Here is a 19319-nt window from a genome sequence, read left to right on the forward strand (position 1 = left end):
CCCGCCTGTCAGGGAGGGCGGGTAACAAACAAAGGTGTGAAAATGCGGGATCTGAACCATCGGCCACGCGCGAAGCGAGGCGGAAGCTGAGCTGACGTGCTCGCATAAAGCGCTGGCATGACCAAGCCTTTCGGGAACTGTGCTGGTGGTAAATACCCCGTTTACTCTGGCCGCAACAATACCAAGCGTCGCTCGCGTGACTAGGTGGACCACTGTATGTGGGGACCACGAGTCAGTAAGCCGTTGCGATGTGATGAGGCAGCGAAAAACCAGATGGATGGTCAAAGCCGGTCAAGACTCCTACAGTATGCATAGCCTAATGCTAGAGGCTTCAAGTTATGCAGGGCGAAATCACAGTAGTGGCCCCACCTGCGGGTTCGTCACCTCTCCCGAGGTGGGCCCGGGGGCCACTGTCGGTACCCTGTAGCAGAGATACCCACTTCTACTGCAGCAAGGCAGGACTCGCGTAGTCATCCGTAACTACACCATAAGGGGCGGAGCAGCCGGGCCCCACGGGTCAGGCTCTTTCCTCACCGGGTCAATGGCCCCGGACCCGCTCCACGCTCTGGGACGGGTCCGGAGACGCCACGTGCCCTTGAGGAGGGGAAGCTCCGAGCCAACAGCCGAGGGCTTGGACCCCCCCATAGGGGTCCGGGACCTCCCGCATCCATCCGGACCTCCCGCGCGCGTAGAACCAACATACCGCCGGGGGGGTCCGGAGGCGCCACGTGTCCCGCAGGTGCGGATGCGGGCGCGGGTCTTCCGCTGGAAGACTCGCCCACCCACCGCATTCAATGCGGGTGGTTGAGGTGTGCTCTGCCGCCGCAGCACGTGGGGCAGCCTTTGTCAGGTCTCACTGTAGACCGCGTATTACCGAGATACACAGTGCAGCTGCCTGCACCGCATCCGCGCAGAGCCCATCTGCCGCATTAATTGGATACTACGGCACGACACTTTTTCATCATGCCGCATATGCCGCAAGCTACACGGCCCATTCAGCTACACTGCAGGCAACGCAGCAAGCTACACCCTGGCGCTGTTTCGACAAGACAGGGTATGGATATGCTGGACGGAGGATCCCCGTGGGCAGGCAAGGAAATCCAGGAATGAGATCTCCTTCGCCTGTAATGCCGTAATGTATGAACAATACGTTATTTTATACTACATCGATTGGCCCACCTGTCGGGGACCCAACGGCCATGTACGCGCCTCCCTTGAGATATAAAGGGGAGGTGCTCGCTGCACACACCAAGCATACTCAGACACAAGCTCTCTCGGACTCTTTCGAGTCGAAGGGAACACAAGCAATACAACACACAGTGGACGTAGGGTATTACGCTCCGGCAGCCCGAACCACTCTAAACCAGCTGTGTTCATCGTGTTCTTCCAGCGAGATCGAACTAGTCCAAGCTAACCCCCGAGTAATAACCCTCTGGCTTAGGCGGGTGCATTACACCACCCGGCTGTGGGTTTCCACTCCACGACAACCATAAATTTATTACAAACTGAGTTCAAATTCAGAAAAATGCTTTTGAAACATAAAAGAGACCATCAGAGTTCTTTTATTGCAGCAGAAATAAAACGATGGTCTATTGTCGCAACAAGACGTCATGATGAAACCCGTATATGACATCAACCATACCACAAAAGATCACCTAGAAATAAAGCCACAAGCAAGGCTGAGTATACTAATACTCAGCAAGACTTACCCATCAACGGATATAACTTAGTCCACTTAACTAGACATGCAAGGCTTTTTGGCTGGAGGGGTTTGTTTTGCTGAAAAAGCAACTAATAGTAGATCCTTACTTTCAGATTTTAGCTTTCATAATTCTAGTTCAATTAACCATTCTAAGTAAGCATCTATCTCTAATCAAGAATATTGGAAAAAACATTCAAATACATTCATATTATCATCATCATCATCCACTTGTTACTCTATGTAGCAGAAGTGTTAAGCAGTCTCATTGACCGTGAGCGGCGGCCGATTCGAATCGAGTTTTTGACCTTGCAAGACAAACCTAACACACACACATGGGGAGCGAAGTCACCCACGCAACATTTTTCCTTTCTTTCCGGCTCGTGGATCAGGGTCACCCACCTCGACTACAGAGTACGGCTACTCTTCACCCGCATGTTGGCCACATGAGAACTTCGTTCAAAGAGGGTGAAAGTAAAGTCCACTCCCCGGTCCAATCAAGTACTCTGCTTACTGATTACCATATTTCTCGGCATGTGGTTAGTATGTTCAAACGCTTAACAACTTGTACCACACACTGCGGCCTTAGTACATTTTCACTAAACCGACGGGGTCTCAACCATAAATACCATCCCATGACCCCGCTCGTAAACCTTATGATTGCAGTATGTGGTAAACCAGTCAAAACCTATAATCTCACGAGAGGCAGGAAACCACTCGACTTTTACCGGTCCTAATTAGCAGAGCATCTAGTCGAGCTTAACCTCTAGTATTCACAACATGGGTACCTAGGATCATGCATCTATGATTTCAATCAACTTCTGAAAACTTAAATGCACAGCTAAATAAATTACAATATAGATTGCATATAATTGAAAATAATAGGAATTAGATGCACCGGGGCTTGTCTTTCTAGCCAAATATTAGCCTTGGGCTCTTCCGAACATTGGTCCAGGTCTTCAGCAATTTAGTTAGATTATCTTGAGCTTCATGTAGTTCGTTCTTGGACTTGACACCAACTCGTTCATTCCGTCGATGAGAGTAGTCGCGTCTATATGAATGCAAAGTGTTCATGTTACAAAAATGACAACAAATTACATATTTTTCCTTCACTATAGAGTTGTAGCACAAGTTTTATTATGAAAACTTTTCATTACATTTTCTTGGACAATTGTTTAAAGAGTAGTAATTAACTTGACTTAAACTCATTAAGCAAGGTTTGCTGTTTTTCCATTTAATCAATGTGCAGAAAATTTATTTAATTTATTTTTCTTAACTAATACTAGAAGAACAAAGTGATACTTATAACTAGAGTTATACATGATTTCTGATGTTGAAATTTTTACACAAGGTATACCTTTGAGTGTTCTGCTTACTGTATAAATTTCAGCTAATTTGATGCAACAGATTAAACATGAAAAATAAAATAAACAACTACTTATAGAACAAAGATCCATTTATATAGAATTAACCATGCCATTATTGGATCTCAAAATTTTACTGAGTAATCCTAATATGATATCTAGCATGCTGTAAATTATTCACATTTTTCCTATGCAAATTCCAGAGGCTATAAATTATACAAACTAAAGCTATATTAAACAAGATCTAATTATACAGAGTGTTCCATGATGTTTATGAGTTCCTAATTTTTACCAGAACCTATTATAAACATGAGAATGCTTCAGTAAAAATGTCAGAATTTTTTGAGTGCGAGAACTATTTATCTTGAATTAGTGCTATTATTCATGGATTAAACCAAGAGCTAGTGAAACATATAGTTACAAAGGGTTTCTGGCCATGAGTAAATTAGGTGACACTCTACTCAGTGAAGCAAAGCTACAACCCAAAAATCTCTAGCAGTTTATGTGTACAACCCCTAGAACAATTATAGTTCATTTATTCAAGATTTAAATGTCGAGTTAAAACTACTCAGAATCAGTTCATGCTTCTGTGGACAAAGTCATAGAGTTTGTTTCAATGATTCCATAACAGTTGAGTTTGTATTTTTAGGATTTTTTTACAAATTATTATTGATTTTACAAGTATGCAGCTAAAGGTTCATGTACATTTTGTCGTTTCACCCCTAGAATCATGTTTTTAAATTACGAATAGGCCCTTGGCCAGACTTTGGGAGGGAATAGAGAGGGCGGCGACTGGTTTTGGTCGGAATCCGGCAAGTAGGTTTGCCGGCGGTGTGGGGAAAGTTGGGGAAAGCTAGAGGAGGTCAAGGCGAACCTGTAGAGGGGTTTGGTCGTGGTTGGGGTGGCTCGTGGTGGCCCGTCCAAGCCTAGCAAGGGGCGGCGGTGGCCCTGCTCGCCGCCGCCGGCGTTCCGGCGGGGCTAGGAAGGGGTGCTTGGGTCTGGGAGCTTCACTGAGGCGAGGCAAAGCTAGTGGCAAGTCGGATTTGGGGAATGGGAGAGAGGTGGGAGGAAGAGGGAGAGAGAGGCCGCCGCAGCCATCCCCATCCCAACGGGGGCTAGCTCCGTCGCGGCCGGTGCTCTTGAGTTGGAGCTCTAGCGCGGGCCAGCTTGACCGAGGCTAGCGAGCGCCAGCACCTGCTCCGCTGCAGGTGGTAGAGGGGCGCGGGGAGGAGGGGTGGGGAGTGAGCAGGGGCGGCGGAGGGAGAGAGGAGGAAAAGAGAGAGGGTAAAAAAAGAAAAAAAAAGAAATCTGATGTATAGGACCCATATGTGTTAGTTGGTATAGAGAGATATAGAGTATGAATAAGTGTGATAGAATTGAATATAAATAAGAGAATCTTGATAACTAAAATAAAATATTTCATTTGAGAATGAGTTTAGAGTACCGCGAGTGCCGATAGTCTTATCACTCTAACGCGACCAATCCTCCAGCAGCTTTTTCCTATTTCAATGTCAAATTCTCCAATAAAAAATGCAACTCGTGCCCGACTCGATGGGCGAATGCTGCCAGTGCTAACCTTCTCACGCGCGTGCCGCCTGCTCCGCCTCCCCACCCTCCACCCTAAGGCTAGGGTTTTGCCCGCCGCCGCTGCAATCCACTACTACTTGCCCTTCTCCTCCGCATCCACCACCACCAATCCGATGGCGTCTTCGTCGCCGGATTGGCCGGCCTGGCGGACCCGCAAGACGTTCATCGACTTCTTCGTGTCCAAGTCGCACACGCGGTGGCCTTCGAGCCCCACGGTCCCCGTCGACGATCCCACGCTGCTGTTCGCCAACGCCGGAATGAACCAGTTCAAGCCGGTCTTCCTCGGAACGGCGGCCCCGGACTCGCCGCTCGGCCGGCTGCGCCGTGCCTGCAATACCCAGAAGTGCATCCGCGCCGGCGGGAAGCACAACGACCTCGATGACGTGGGGAAGGACACCTACCACCACACCTTTTTCGAGATGCTCGGGAACTGGTCCTTCGGGGACTACTTCAAGGAGGAGGCCATCGGCTGGGCCTGGGAGCTCCTCACCGAGGTACGGAACTGATTGTTCTATAGCTGCTTTTCTCTTTCTGCTGTGTAACCCTGGGCCCAGCAAATCTGATGGCGGGCTGATTTAACCGGCTATTGAGTTGACTTGGCATGAGATTGTTAGAGGCTACAGATTCAGGAGCTGCTTACGAGCTGATCTGGATTATTTGGGTTTCTAGATAATTTCCTGGATATTTTTCACATAATGATTATGTGGTGATTGGGTTGTGGCGAAAGATTCAATTATTTCTGGTCAACATGTGAGAAATTTAGCAAGGGAACATTTTGATTTCCAATTTCTAATTTTCCCTGATGTAGTATTCTGTTGTTTTGAGATGGAGTCCTGTATGCACCACTAATTTGTCGTGTAGGAAAGATCCTATATCCAATGATTTGCTAATGGCCCCCATTTGGAAAGAAGAATATACTCATAAAGTGTTAAACTATTAAGTTTAAAGGAAGGATCTTATTTCAAAGAACTGAAAGTGGTGGTTTTGGATGCTGATTTGGTGATGAAAAATGGCACATTCAAATGTCTATTATCCATGGTAATTCTAGACACGATCTAGGTGGTAGAACACATTTACTTTAATCGTTTTCTTGTCTGAGACCTTTATATGTGTTTTCTGATGTAGCTTTTCAATTTATAATTAGCAAAAGTAAGAAAAAAAGCTTAGGAAATTTGTACATGTATGAATTTCCCAGTGGGTTATAGAAGCACCAGCAACTTTCATGCGTTACCTACTGATTACTTTGCCATGAATTCACAGGTGTACAAATTGCCTACTGACAGAATTTATGCCACGTACTTTGGTGGTGACGAGGAATCTGGTCTTGCTGCTGATAATGAGTCGAAAAACATATGGTTGAAATATCTACCAGAGGAAAAGGTTCTGCCTTTTGGGTGCAAGGTATTGTGCATATTCTTGGTTTGTTGGTCAAATCACTTGTTAATGCAGGGCAGCAGGAGAACTTGTTATGTTTGTTTCACCTTTCTTTATTTCAAATGGTCAAGTTTTTCCATGTCACCTACTATTTGGTTACATTGTATTATCTTTACATCCTCACTTTGTCTTTTTCGATCCTTGATAAACAGTTTACATCAATTGCTTGAACAGGATAACTTCTGGGAGATGGGTGACACTGGTCCTTGCGGACCCTGTACTGAAATTCATTTTGATCGTATTGGAAACCGTGATGCTGCTTCGTTAGTGAACAATGATGACCCTACATGTATTGAAATATGGAACCTTGTGTTCATTCAGGCCAGTATACTGTTGTTTATACCTTATGCTGTTTTTCACATTTCATCTTTCCTTATTTATTCCTTCTATATACTCACACGCTGGTGCTATTTTCAGTTCAATAGGGAGGCAGATGGTAGTTTAAGAACTTTGCCAGCAAAACATGTGGATACTGGGATGGGCTTTGAGCGATTAACTTCTATTCTTCAGAATAAAATGAGCAACTATGACACAGATATATTCATGCCATTATTTGATGCTATCCACAAGGTATATTTTGTACATGCACACTTGCATCTGCTTTTGTGCTAAACACATCTGAATAGTGCTTATGCACATCTAAATAGTTTATGGTATACATATTGATAATTTTATATGCATATAAAAATGCAGTTAGCTGGTGATGGGATTCAACGATACTCTGGTAAAGTAGGTTCTGATGATGTTGACAAAGTTGATATGGCTTATAGAGTAGTCGCAGATCATATAAGAACTCTTTCTTTCGCTATTGCTGATGGTTCTCAACCTGGTAAGTGCACCCTGGTTTGGTTCATTCAGCTTTTTGGTTGGTGATAATGAATAGATAATTATGCTTGCCATCTGGACTAGTAGCATGAAAAAATTATAAGACTACAAACCTAATTAAATATCGAGGATGTTGCCCAACTGAAAGTGCTCTGATGCAAACCTTGTAACTATTTCTCTTTTTCTATCAGTTTTGCATCTTTGGCCTTATTTTGTACTGCAGAATGGTATTCTCCATCACTAACATGAGTGTTTTTTTAAAGGAAATGAGGGAAGAGAATATGTTCTGAGGCGTATACTCAGACGGGCTGTTCACTTTGGTCATCAGAAATTGAAGACAAAGCCAAAGTTTTTTAGCTCGTAAGTGCACTTGATTCTGTGAAATACATTTGATTGCTATTTAGCTGAGCATATTAACAACATATTCTGTTACACTTGAGATGGATACCAAATTACAGTAAAATGAGGTTGGTGTTAATTCTATGAATGGTGGCTATATGGGTTCCTCTTTTCTTATATATGATAATCAATTATGCTTTGAGTTATACTTCAAATTGCAGTGTTGCAGTGGCATGTTAGGTAATGCAGCATATCACAAGTACATGTGCTATCTGTTGATGATTTGGATTATAGGATAAATGCTAATACTAGACTAATAACTTGGATTACATTTAAAAAACAAAACATTTATGTCTTTTGCAATTATGACACGTAATTTACTGCTTAAGTCATTTTTTCTTGAGCAGCCTTGTTAATTTTTTTGTCCAAATGATGGGTGATGTGTTTCCTGAGCTAAAAGACAACGAAAAGAAGATCCATGATATGATTAGAGATGAAGAAGAAAGCTTTGAGAACACTCTAGCAAAGGTAATTTTAGTTTTCAGAAGAATTCGCTCAACTACAGTGACTGTTGAGTAATGTTTGCTGCATTTTTACACTGGATGGATCTTTGCTTGCCACAGATTAATGTTTACATCATGTTGAGGGTAGTTCTTATAAGATGAATTCACATTATTATTATTTGTTTGGTATGTTTGTATAAAGAAACAAAAGTTCACAACAATGACTAGGTGTCCAAGTTTTGGCCAAATCCTTGGTCATTTGTGTGATACAGGCCCGAAAAACCTGTATGATTTGTATTCCTGGGGGTTTGAAGCCCCCCTTTTTCTTCTTAATATATTGATATTCAGCTCTCCTGCATGTTCCAGAAAAAAAGCTCACAACTGTAAATAATGTCTGGTTTATCATTTCTTTGCAAGTGCCAGTTTCTATTCTTTTTGTCCTCAATGTTAACATTTGTAATGTCGGTTCTTTGTGCAGGGGTACGAGAAATTTAAGAAAGCTGCAGATGCTGTTAAGGAGAATGGAGGGACAGTGCTTAGTGGTCAGGCAAGTGTTCTGAATTTTTTAATTCCAGCACATTACTTAATTCCTTTTCTCTGGACGATCTTGCTGCAATTACTGTTTTCTGTTTTATCCGGACTCTAGAGGACATATGTTTCTTCTTAAGAATCATGTGGAAGTTTGTTAAGGATCTGAGGTCAGAGGGTAGGACACTTGTGTGCTATCTTGCTATCTACAGTGTGATGGAACTGGGTTTAGGTGCCACTAAATTGCTGAACCCAACCAATATGACGATGCCTTTAAGTGGTAGCTGCACCACAAGGGGACGATTAGAGATCAGAGACCAAGTATATTGATATTCTTGTTTAATGGAAAGAGATACATCTTCGATTTATATAAATGGCATGTCCTGATTCTTAAGGAACCTATTCTAGAATTAACTAATCAACTCATAATTTTATGTCTAAAAATGACTAACCATACCCAAGTTTCAATAGGGGAAATAAGTATTTCTTGTTGCCTGCGATGAAGCCATCCTCCTGAGCCGTGTCCCATTTCTAGTTTGCCACAGTAAACAGCAGGCAGTTGTGCAGTCTAAGCCATCTAAATAAGTTGTTTCCTACCTGTGCTACATGATTAAATGAATTTTGGTGTGGCTCTAAGTCCTTCTCCTTTACCTCCACTGTGCTGAGACTTGAAAGGATGCTACATATGTCAAATACTTGTTGTAAGATAAGAACTAGTTTATTTGTTCCCTCTTTTTTGTTAAACCTAATAAGCTTGTCAGAAATCTTATACTAAAATTCAAACTAGATCTTATGTTCTGTACTGAAAATAATTCTTTCCTTTTCTTGCTTTAAAAATGAAGTTGTGTTTGACCACATAGAACTTATCACTTATATATGTTTGTAAACCTTAAATTGGAAGCCCTTGTGAATTATACAAGTTTATGTTATTCTCTTTTTGGTATACTAAAATAATTAATTTATTTGTTCAGGATGCATTTATCCTGTGGGATACGTATGGTTATCCGATTGATTTGACTGAGGTTAGTTTCACAATTTTGTTTTTTCATGTTTGGTCAGAAAATTCAGTAGAATCTTTGTTATCTGTTTATCTTGTATTGCTATTATTTTCCATTGCATAGGTCATGGCAATCGACTATGGGCTGACTGTCGACAAAGAGGGTTTTAATGCTTCTATGGAAGAAGCAAGGCAAAAAGCTAGGAACGCTCGCCACAAGGTTATTTTCTTTTGTAACAAGTGCAAAAATTGATCCTGAAAAAGTTTCTTGAGTTGCTATGACATCAAAGTATCTTTTTATTTTCTGTTTTATTCTATATGGTCATTTTTCCCTAAATGTACTAAATATGCTGTTGGCATTTCATCTGATTGTGCACTTTTTTTATTTCACTTATTTAGTTCACACGGCATTTTTTTGTTTGTATTTCGCATGTTTCTTTTGGCAGGCTGGAGGGAATTCTATTGTTATGGATGCCAATGCTACAGCACAGCTGCGCAACCAGGGGCTTGCTAGCACAGATGATAGCCCAAAGTTCATGTGGCCCAAGGTTAGATGCACTGTAATTTTGTTATTATTGTTGCATTTATACTTTTCCTGATTCAGTTTTAGGCTGTTATTTATTGCGGTTTTCTATTCTTAACATTGGGATTTTGCAGGAACATGGAAGCGTGGTCAAGGCCATCTATACTGGCTCAGAATACATAGCTACTGCATCAGGTTATGAGGATTTGGGCCTTGTGTTGGAAAGTACAAGCTTCTATGCAGAACAGGGTGGTCAGGTACAACTTTTGCATACTGCAATGTTTGATATCGATCAAATCGGGTATTTGGAGTTGTTTTTGCAATTCACCACCATTAACTTGCAATAGTCCCAAGATTTAGGTGGTGATTGGTCTGCAGATGTCCATCATGAGTCCATCCCATGATTTTATTGGGATGACTCCATCCCTCATGCTTATACTAATTAGTGACTTCTGAGGGATGAGGTAGTGATGGATCAATCCATTCCATTCTGTAAGCAATGTATATTGCGGGGAATGATTGGATTGATTGACAAAGGTGCACAATGGGTTACATATATAGGCAGGGAACCCTAGATGGTTTATAGAAACAACACCATTAGGGGACCCTGCCGCCATCTACCAAACACAGGAGGGGGAGGCGCCCCCAGCCAGGGAGGCTGGGCGCCGGCCACCCAAGGCCCAACAGGGCCTGCTAATCATAACCCTAATAGCCTTGCTAACATGCCTCCGCAGTCTGATCGTTGAAGCCCTGAACGTTCAGACTGGACCTGAACTCCTGAAACAAAGAAGTAGGTAACCCCTTGGTGAAGATGTCGGCGTACTATGCAGATGTTGGGACATGCATGACAAGGATATCACCAAGAGCAACGCGCTCCCGAACAAAGTGAAGATCGATCTCGATGTGCTTGGTGCGCTGATGCTGGACGGGGTTGGAGGACATGTATACGGCGCTGATATTGTCACAATATACTAGCGAGGCTCGGCGTGAAGGCGCATGAAGCTCCAGCAGAAGTTGGCGCAACCAGGTGGCTTCGGCCACGCCATTGGCTACGGCACGGTACTCAGCCTCTGCACTGGAACGGGAGACTGTGTTTTGCCGCTTGGAGGACCAGGAGACCAGGTTGTTGCCGAGGAAGACCGCATAGCCAGAGGTGTGGAGCGCCTGGTGTCGGGGTAGCCAGCCCAATCAGCGTCGGAGTACACCGTCAAGTCAAAACTCCGAGAGGGCTGAAGCAGAAGACCCAAATGCAGCGTGCCACGGGCATAGCGCAGAATGCGCTTGAGGGCAGCAAGATGCGGCTCCCGAGGATCTTGCATGAAGAGACAGACCAGCTGGACGGCATATGCGAGATCCGGACGGGTGAAGGTTAGCCACTGAAGAGCTCCTGCAAGGCTGCGATAATCCGAAGGATTCTGGACGGGCGGCCCATTTGCTAGCAGCTTCGGATTAATGTCGACAGGAGTAGTGCACGGCTTGCACTCAGCCATGTCTGCGCGCTCCAGAAGGTCCACCATATACTGGCGCTGAGAAAGGAACATGCCAGTGCCACGGTGCTGCACATGCATCCCTAGGAAGTGATGGAGCTCACCGAGATCCTTCATAGCGAACTCAGACTACAACGAAGTGACGGTGCGCTGAAGGAATCCGACAGAAGAGGCAGTGAGCACAATGTCGTCGACGTAGAGCAGCAGGTAGATCATATCATCGCCGTGACGAAAGACAAACAGGGAGGTGTCCGACTTGGCCTCCGTAAATCCCAGGGACAACAAGTATGCAGCAAATCGACTGTACCAGGCATGGGACGCCTGCTTAAGTCCATAGAGGGACTTGTTCAGGCGGCAGACGTGGTGAGGATGAGCTGTATCCTCGAAGCCAGCAGGCTGAGCACAGTAAACTGTCTTAAAGAGAGTCCCGTGCAGGGAGGCGTTCTTCACGTCCAATTGATGAACAGGCCAGCCGCGAGAGAGTGCCAGAGAGAGCACGGTGCGAACTGTGGCCGGCTTGACAACTGGACTGAAGGTCTCGTCGAAGTCCACGCCTGGACGCTAGCTGAAGCCGCGGAGGGACCCAGCGCGCCTTGTACCATTCCAGAGTTCCATCAGCATGGAACTTGTGCTTGAAGATCCATTTGCCGGTGGCGATGTTGGCGCGAGGCGGGCGAGGAACAAGATCCCAAGTCTTGTTCGCCAGCAGAGCGTCGTGCTCTGATACCATGTAAGCAATGTATATTGCGGGGAATGATTGGATTGATTGATAGAGATGCACAATGAGTTACATATATAGGCAGGAAACCCTAGATGGTTTATAGAAACAACACCATCAGGGGACCCTGCCGCCATCTACCAAACACAGGAGGGGGCGGCGCCCCTAGCCAGGGAGGCTGGGCGCCGGCCACCCAAAGCCCAATAGGGCCTGCTAATCATAACCCTAATAGCCTTGCTAACACATTCCACAAACCAAACGAAAAAGTGAGTGAGAGATGATGGACCACCCTACTCGAACCAAACGGACTTGGAAAACCAGTTACAGGATTTTAACAGACTACATCTGTGTAGAATATAAAATCTGAAAGTATGATGTTGCCATCATAAGTTCTGTTTTCCTGACTTTTTATTAATCTGGCTGGCTAATTTAATTCAAATTTCGAAATCACTCAGGCAGGTTGTTACCAATGTAGTCAGGATCTGAGCTAGCCGTGGTGCCGTGTTAGGACCTGCTCCTATTCTCCAAACTGTTGCGCTGATAAAAATATTATGAGAACTTAATTTCACTCTGTTTTGTCATTCCACCTTCCAAGATTAGAAGCATATTATGTGTAATTACAGCGCGTTTTCGAATTTTGAAAACTGTGTCCTTGCAAAAAGTTCTCAGCATATTTTTTGTTTGAAGTTTTGTTACACATTATTTCACCATTTGAAACACGAAGAATCTTTTTTAGCACTCTCGCGGACTAGCGGCTAGCAGAGCGTGCTCTCAGGTAGCCAGCCTGGGTTCGAGTCTCGCTTTCTTTTTAAATCAAAGCGGTGGTGCAGTCTCTACCTTCCTGTCTGTTCTTCTTTTGTTTCTTGCATTGAAGGTAATGTTAAAAGCATATTTTAGGAACCATTGTAAGTGAAACCTCTTGAAGAAATAAGTAATGACTCCTATAACTAAAAAGGTTCTGCAGTGTTGCACAACAGAGTAATCAGACTTGCCCTAAGTTGATGTCTTATTCAAGCTGTGTTTGTTTGCATGTTATTGTTTTATCTTACATTTGCTGATTTTCTTAAGAGTTCACACATGAACATTCCGGCAGATATATGACACTGGGAGAATTGAAGGGTCATTTGGAACTTTTAATGTGAACAATGTCCAAGTGTTTGCTGGCTATGTTTTGCATATTGGTTCATTTACAGAAGGTTCTAAGGCTTTATCTGTTGGTGATAGCGTAATATGCAAGGTGAGTTTTTTACTTACAGCCTTAAGTGAACTAGTCTATCTGTCATAATTCATTTTTGATACTGAGGTTAACATTGATAGGTTGATTATGATCGGCGCACTCTAATTGCTCCAAATCACACATGTACACATATGCTGAACTTTGCTCTGAGGGTTTGTTTCTGGCCTGACTAAAATGTAAGCTTCTCCTTCTGTCCTTTTCACTCTTGATGTTTCTACCCTTGTTTTTGCAGGAAGTACTTGGTGATCATGTGGACCAGAAAGGTTCAATAGTTCTACCTGAGAAGCTGAGATTTGATTTTTCTCATGGTATTATATGGATCTTTTCATATTACTTGCACATGTGTATTTTCAAAACTTGTCAACTCAATGCTTAGTTTGTAACAGGAAAACCTGTTCAGCCTGAAGATTTGAGAAAAATTGAGTCCATAGTGAATCAACAAATAAAGGATGAGTTGGATGTATATGCTAGTGAAATAAAATTAGAAGACGCAAAGCGCATCAATGGTCTACGTGCTGTGTTTGGTGAAGTAAGTTTTCTTACTAGTCTTAGACATTTGACATATTGCATGTCTTGTAATACATACATTTGAATTTTGTAGATTTACCCCGATCCAGTAAGAGTTGTATCAGTTGGCCGCAAGGTAGAAGATCTGCTTGCAAATCCAGAGAGCAAAGAGTGGCTATCCATATCAACTGAGCTGTGTGGAGGTATGTTTACAATATGACCCTCTGTCATGCAATTCAGTGCTTGTGATTACGGTATCTAATGTTTAATGTGTATGTATCAGGTACACATATCTCGAACACGAGAGATGCCAAAGCATTTGCACTTATATCTGAAGAGGGTATCGCAAAAGGTGTCAGGAGGATAACAGCTGTTACTGCTGGATGTGCCTCCCAGGCTATGGAGTTAGCATCATCTATTGATTGTGACGTCAGTGAAGCATCTCAATTGGAGGGAGCAATACTGGATAAGGTATGAAGCTTTTATTATTTGTGTTTGTGGTTTGTGCCATGTACTGCATGTTGTCTGATAAATAGGATATTATAATAGACTAGGTGACTGCCTGTGCGTTGCTATAGGCGAATAAAAATTTCATCACAATAGACAGCATTGATAACACAAAATATTTTCAGATATAGTTAATTCCACACAAGCAACCACATAAATAGTTTATAAAAGTAAAAACCTAGACATGTTATCAAAGCCAAATCTACCAAACTCGACTTCAAATGATTTTGACTACGAACTCGTATTCAAACAGACGAAGTGGACATTACAATTTGCAATCCTGCACACCTCACATTTCAAATGCTTTTTCCTGTAATGTGATTAAGATATTTCTTAATACATTCAGGGAATATTTTCTGATATGTGTTTTCATCAAATGATAGTATGTCGATCATGAGGTTCTGCCTTGTTCGGCCATCCTATAATTATGAATGGTATATACTGTCTAATATATGATAGGTGGTATCATGCTTTGAAACAGAACACATAGTACCCGCCATGGTACTGGTTTGGGCATTGTTCCACCTGGGTATATGCTGTAGAATGATGTAGCCAGTTAAGTACCTTTGTAAGTCTTCTGGTGCATCCTTACACTGGGATCTATATTGGACGATCCAAGCACATCTGCAGTACAGGATTGGATTAAGAAAACAGTCAGAATTTTGTGGGAGTGACTAGAAGAATCACTGTTTTTCAATCAGTAGTAACAGATACTGCGATCAAAATTTACCTTGCTCATGTATATTGGACGTTCCTCGCACATTTGTATTGGACGATCCAAGCACATCTTTTGCACACGATCAGATTAAGAAAACAGTCCGAATTTTGTGTGACTGACTTGATGAATCAAACACTGCATTTTTCAAACAGTAGTAACAGATATCGCGATCTAAATTTACCTTGCACATGTACAGGCAAATTTTCTTTGTTGATCACCGCCTCTTTCTTAATCTTATACGCCTCACGATGCTTCTTGTTCCTCTGCTCATCTATCATGGTGGCATTCCAAACTCTCCTTTCGCCTCTTCAGCTCTTTAGCATCATTTACAGCAAAATTGGTATGACAAAAGTAAAAAAAAATCCATCATAAACAGATTGTGATGGGGTAGAGATTGCATCAAGAACAAAATATATGCCAGGAGTATTATTGTTGTTGGACAATTCGCCTAAAGGGGCCCTGCCTAGGCTCATCTACAATGAAAACAAACACGCCCGATAGGGCAGCAGACAACAAAATTTTCATGAACCTAGAGACCACTTGAAGGCAGGATTGATGGACACCTTCCTTCGATGGCAATGAGTCTGCCGGAGGGTTTGATCCACCATGTGAGGCGCAGTTCAAGACCTTGAAGTGGTACAGGAAAATGGCAACGCCGGCAACAATGAAGGTGGCAGAGGTTTAGATATAGAAGCGATGTAGCATGCACGGGACAATGGAGGCGGCACAGGTTTAGATATAGAAGTGATCAAGCACGCACCTTTAGTCGGTGAGAACAACATGAAGCAACGAGAGCTTCAGAAGAACGGTGATCAAGTCGTAAGCAATGGGAGCAACGCGCGATACAGATGGAAATATTGGCAGGACATCGAGAAGGCGGAAGGAAAAATCAGCAGGACGAAGCGACACATGATCGTTACGTGTTGATGGCAGGCGCTGAGTCAATCAGACGGTGTTAGCTTTTTTTTTTGGCAGGATGATGTACGACGGGGTGGGTAGCGGGGCGATGTACAACAATGAGAAGTTTGCCCAATTTTAACTTTTAGCAGAGAAAGGCATAAATGTGATCTTTTGAAATAACAGAGTATTTCTGATTTATCTCTCTCTCCATTAGTATTGGGGAAATTGTACCATTGTAGTTTGAAGAAATTTATCCTTTGCAAGATTGCTATCTAACTATGATATTCTTTCTCAGCAAATTGCTTCCATCAAGAATAAGCTGGATGCAGCTGCCATCCCTGCTGCCAGAAAAGCTGATCTAAGAGGCATGGTTTCCAAGTTGGAGGTCTGTTAATATTTCTGTTTTTGGATGTCAAATGCGTTTCTATCTCAAAGCAAGAAAGAAAAATTAATTATGATATTTATGATGAGCTGGTTGCAACTGTTGTGTGTTGCAGGATCAACTTAGGAAGGCCAAGAAGAAAATGGGTGAACAAAATATCCAAAAGGCTGTAAAGACTGCAATGGACGCAGCTGAAGCTGCTCTTTCAGAAAAGAAGCCCTTTTGTGTCACTCATGTTGATGTAGGCCTTGATACCACTGCTGTCCGGGAAGCAGTTATCAAGGTCATGGCCCAAAAGGTTAGCGTATGAATTCATTGTTCCTGTTCACTCAAGTTATGTTGTTCTTGTTTCCTTATATAACCCTATCAAATTTTAATATCCTGGTGAACTGTTGTATTCATCTTGCCCAGGGTTTGCCTGTAATGCTATTCAGCACAGATGAATCATCAAACAAAGCTGTTATCTATGCCGGTGTGCCGCCCAACACGCCCAGTGGCTTCAAGGTGTTGGATTGGCTAACACCTTCAATTGCACCCCTCAAGGGAAGAGGTGGTGGTGGCAAGAACGGTGTCGCCCAGGGCCAGGTGAGCATGCACACTGTTTTGCAGTTTTCTCTGTGTGCCAGAGTGCATCAAACAAAGAATGGCTATCGAGAATGACATGTTGATTTGGATCATACTGCAGGGAAATGATGCTTCTCAACTCAAGGAGGCAATGGAGCTCGCGAACAACATTGCCGCGATGAAGCTCAGCTGATGGGTCGAATACCTTGTGCACTCCACTTTTGAGCTTTTGTGTGGCTGTAGGTCCAGCGCTCTTCGCTTTTACATTGTCTTTCACCTAACAGAAATTGTGTAATGTTTGCTGTTCCATTTACATACTATACCATTCAAACCACATGATGACATACAACCTAACTGTTAAGAGCTGGCTGAAGCAGCTTTCTTATTTCTGTTGATGTAAAAGGTGTTATCTTGGGCACAACAGTTGTCTTTATATTTGGAAATAATCGTGACACACAAGTACATGTTTAGATGGTCCTATCCTTTAAAATATGGCAATTTACGTGTGCTGGATTCTCCGGGTTTTAGTGACCAGGGAACCAACGGTCTGTTTGTAGGAGCTAAAGTTGAGTGCTAAATTTTAGCACTTATTAGCACTCATACCTTTGCAAATTCTTTATCTTGGCTAAATTCAAGCACACCTTATTAGTACTCTTGTTTAGATACAAATATTCTACAATAGTGATAAATTTTAGCACTTCCACGCGCGCACGGATGCAAATGGGGCCTCAATGATTGATGGGAAAGTTCGCTAGTGGATGGCACCCTGTTGAAGCAACGCCATCTCAACGTGAAGTTGGAAAACTGTCGTAGTTACGACTTGGGTGCAATTTTGTAAACCAAATGTCCAATCGGAGTTATTTTGTTAAAAAAAAAAGATTGAGAAACAAGTTCCGCTCATGTTCGGCAAATAAACTGACGATATTGCGGTCAGAGTGACAAAAAAGAAGGTAAAATTTGAATCAACAAAAACGAAGATCAAACTTGAATTGACCACTACGCTACCATGATGAGGCCGACATCTAGAATTTGGCAAACCCTTCACTGCCGCTGCTGCTCCTGATTGAAGAGCCCCTCGACATCCTTTTTTATGGAAAAGGGAAACTTCATTGATTTCAAGACAAGGTGATACAACACTTGATTTTCCCGGCCTATGCCAATCGGCACACAGCCTGAAACACAAATAGATAAACTAATGATTGTCTCCTAAGACTAGGCTGTCATCCATGTGGCAGGGTAAAAAAAAATCCTTGGCAACCCTCTCCAAGAACCGAGATGCTGCCACAAGCATCTCCTGGGAAGTAGTTGTTGAAAGATAGCTCATGTATGGAGCCAGTGTGTAGTCGAGTATATTACCTGCAAAAAAGAAGAGTGTGTTCTAAAAAATGACAAGCAGAGCCAAATAGAACACAAGGCTGCCGCTCCTACAAGCACTAGAGATTTGTAGTATTTTGGTATTCCATTAAGCTAGCTTCCAAACATATTTGAGTTATTGCATGGTTTGGAGAGGCCCCATGCTACGTACACAGTAGCCCAAGCCATTTGTGCAAACTGACCATCAAAAAATAGATGTATTGTTTCAGTTTCATGACAAAGACAACACTGTTGATTGTCTTGCCAGTTTCGTTTCGCAAGATTATCCTTTGTGAGAATTAAACCGCGTTTAAGGTACCAAAGAAAATTTTTAATTTTGAGTGGGATTTTTAGCTTTCAAAGACCTTTATTTACATTTGGAACATTCTGATTGATTAGACCCTGATAATTTGATTTCACCAAAAAAACACCTATGGAGTTTCGGTTCCATGTAAATTCATCATCTTCTTGAGTAAGAGCAATCATTGCAAGACGTGAAGCCAAATTGTTCCACATCACTAACTTGTTGCCTATTAGATCTCTATGCTAGGTTAGATTGGGATTTGGTGTACTAAGCACCTCATCCCACCATATCTTGTTTTTTCCTAACTATGTTATACAGTTGAGGGTATTGATGTCGTAGAGGTCTATTGACAAGCCAGGTATCCTCCCAACATCTCACTTGTCACCTGTTTTTTATGTGGAATGTTCCAAATTTAAGAAACTCCCTCTTGACTTTCATTAGACTTGCCCAGAAATGAGAATCTCCGCTCCTCCACTGGACTTGGACCAGGGGCTTAGTCCCTAGATATTTGTTGCGTACAATCTGCTGCCATGTACCATCTGTTGTGATCAGTCGGTACAGCCATTTACTAAGCAAGGCAATGTTTTTAAGTTCTAAGTTTTGTATCCCAAATCCCCCTAGTTCTTTCAGTGGACAGAGGATATCCCATTTCGCTAGCCAATATTTCCTTTTGTGTTCATCACTTTGCTAGAAAAAGTGTGATCGAAAGTAGTCCAACTTTTTACGTACCCCTTCTGGGATCTCAAAGAAGGAATCATATACATAGGTAAGCTGCTAAGAACGGAACTGATGGGAGTTGAACGGCCTCCGGTGGAAAGATTTTTTGCCTTTCCAGCTACTGAA

The 19319-nt window shown here is 42.8% G+C and overlaps 1 protein-coding gene across 1 annotated transcript; it reads left to right on the plus strand.

The window, feature by feature from the left end:
• Positions 1–4598: 4598 nt before the first annotated feature.
• Positions 4599–17289, plus strand: LOC120651286 (alanine--tRNA ligase-like). The gene is made up of 22 exons (XM_039928745.1): positions 4599–5144; positions 5911–6051; positions 6259–6405; positions 6502–6654; positions 6778–6913; positions 7173–7269; positions 7656–7776; positions 8230–8298; positions 9251–9301; positions 9401–9496; positions 9723–9824; positions 9934–10056; positions 13098–13241; positions 13322–13393; positions 13474–13549; positions 13628–13770; positions 13843–13951; positions 14032–14219; positions 16169–16258; positions 16371–16553; positions 16667–16840; positions 16941–17289. Exons 1-22 carry the CDS (start codon positions 4623–4625, stop codon positions 17010–17012), a joined length of 3009 nt encoding a protein of 1002 aa, XP_039784679.1. The 5' UTR covers positions 4599–4622; the 3' UTR covers positions 17013–17289.
• Positions 17290–19319: the final 2030 nt, after the last annotated feature.

Source organism: Panicum virgatum, chromosome 9K (genome assembly GCF_016808335.1).
Source record: "Panicum virgatum strain AP13 chromosome 9K, P.virgatum_v5, whole genome shotgun sequence".
NCBI classification, from domain to species: Eukaryota; Viridiplantae; Streptophyta; class Magnoliopsida; order Poales; family Poaceae; genus Panicum; species Panicum virgatum.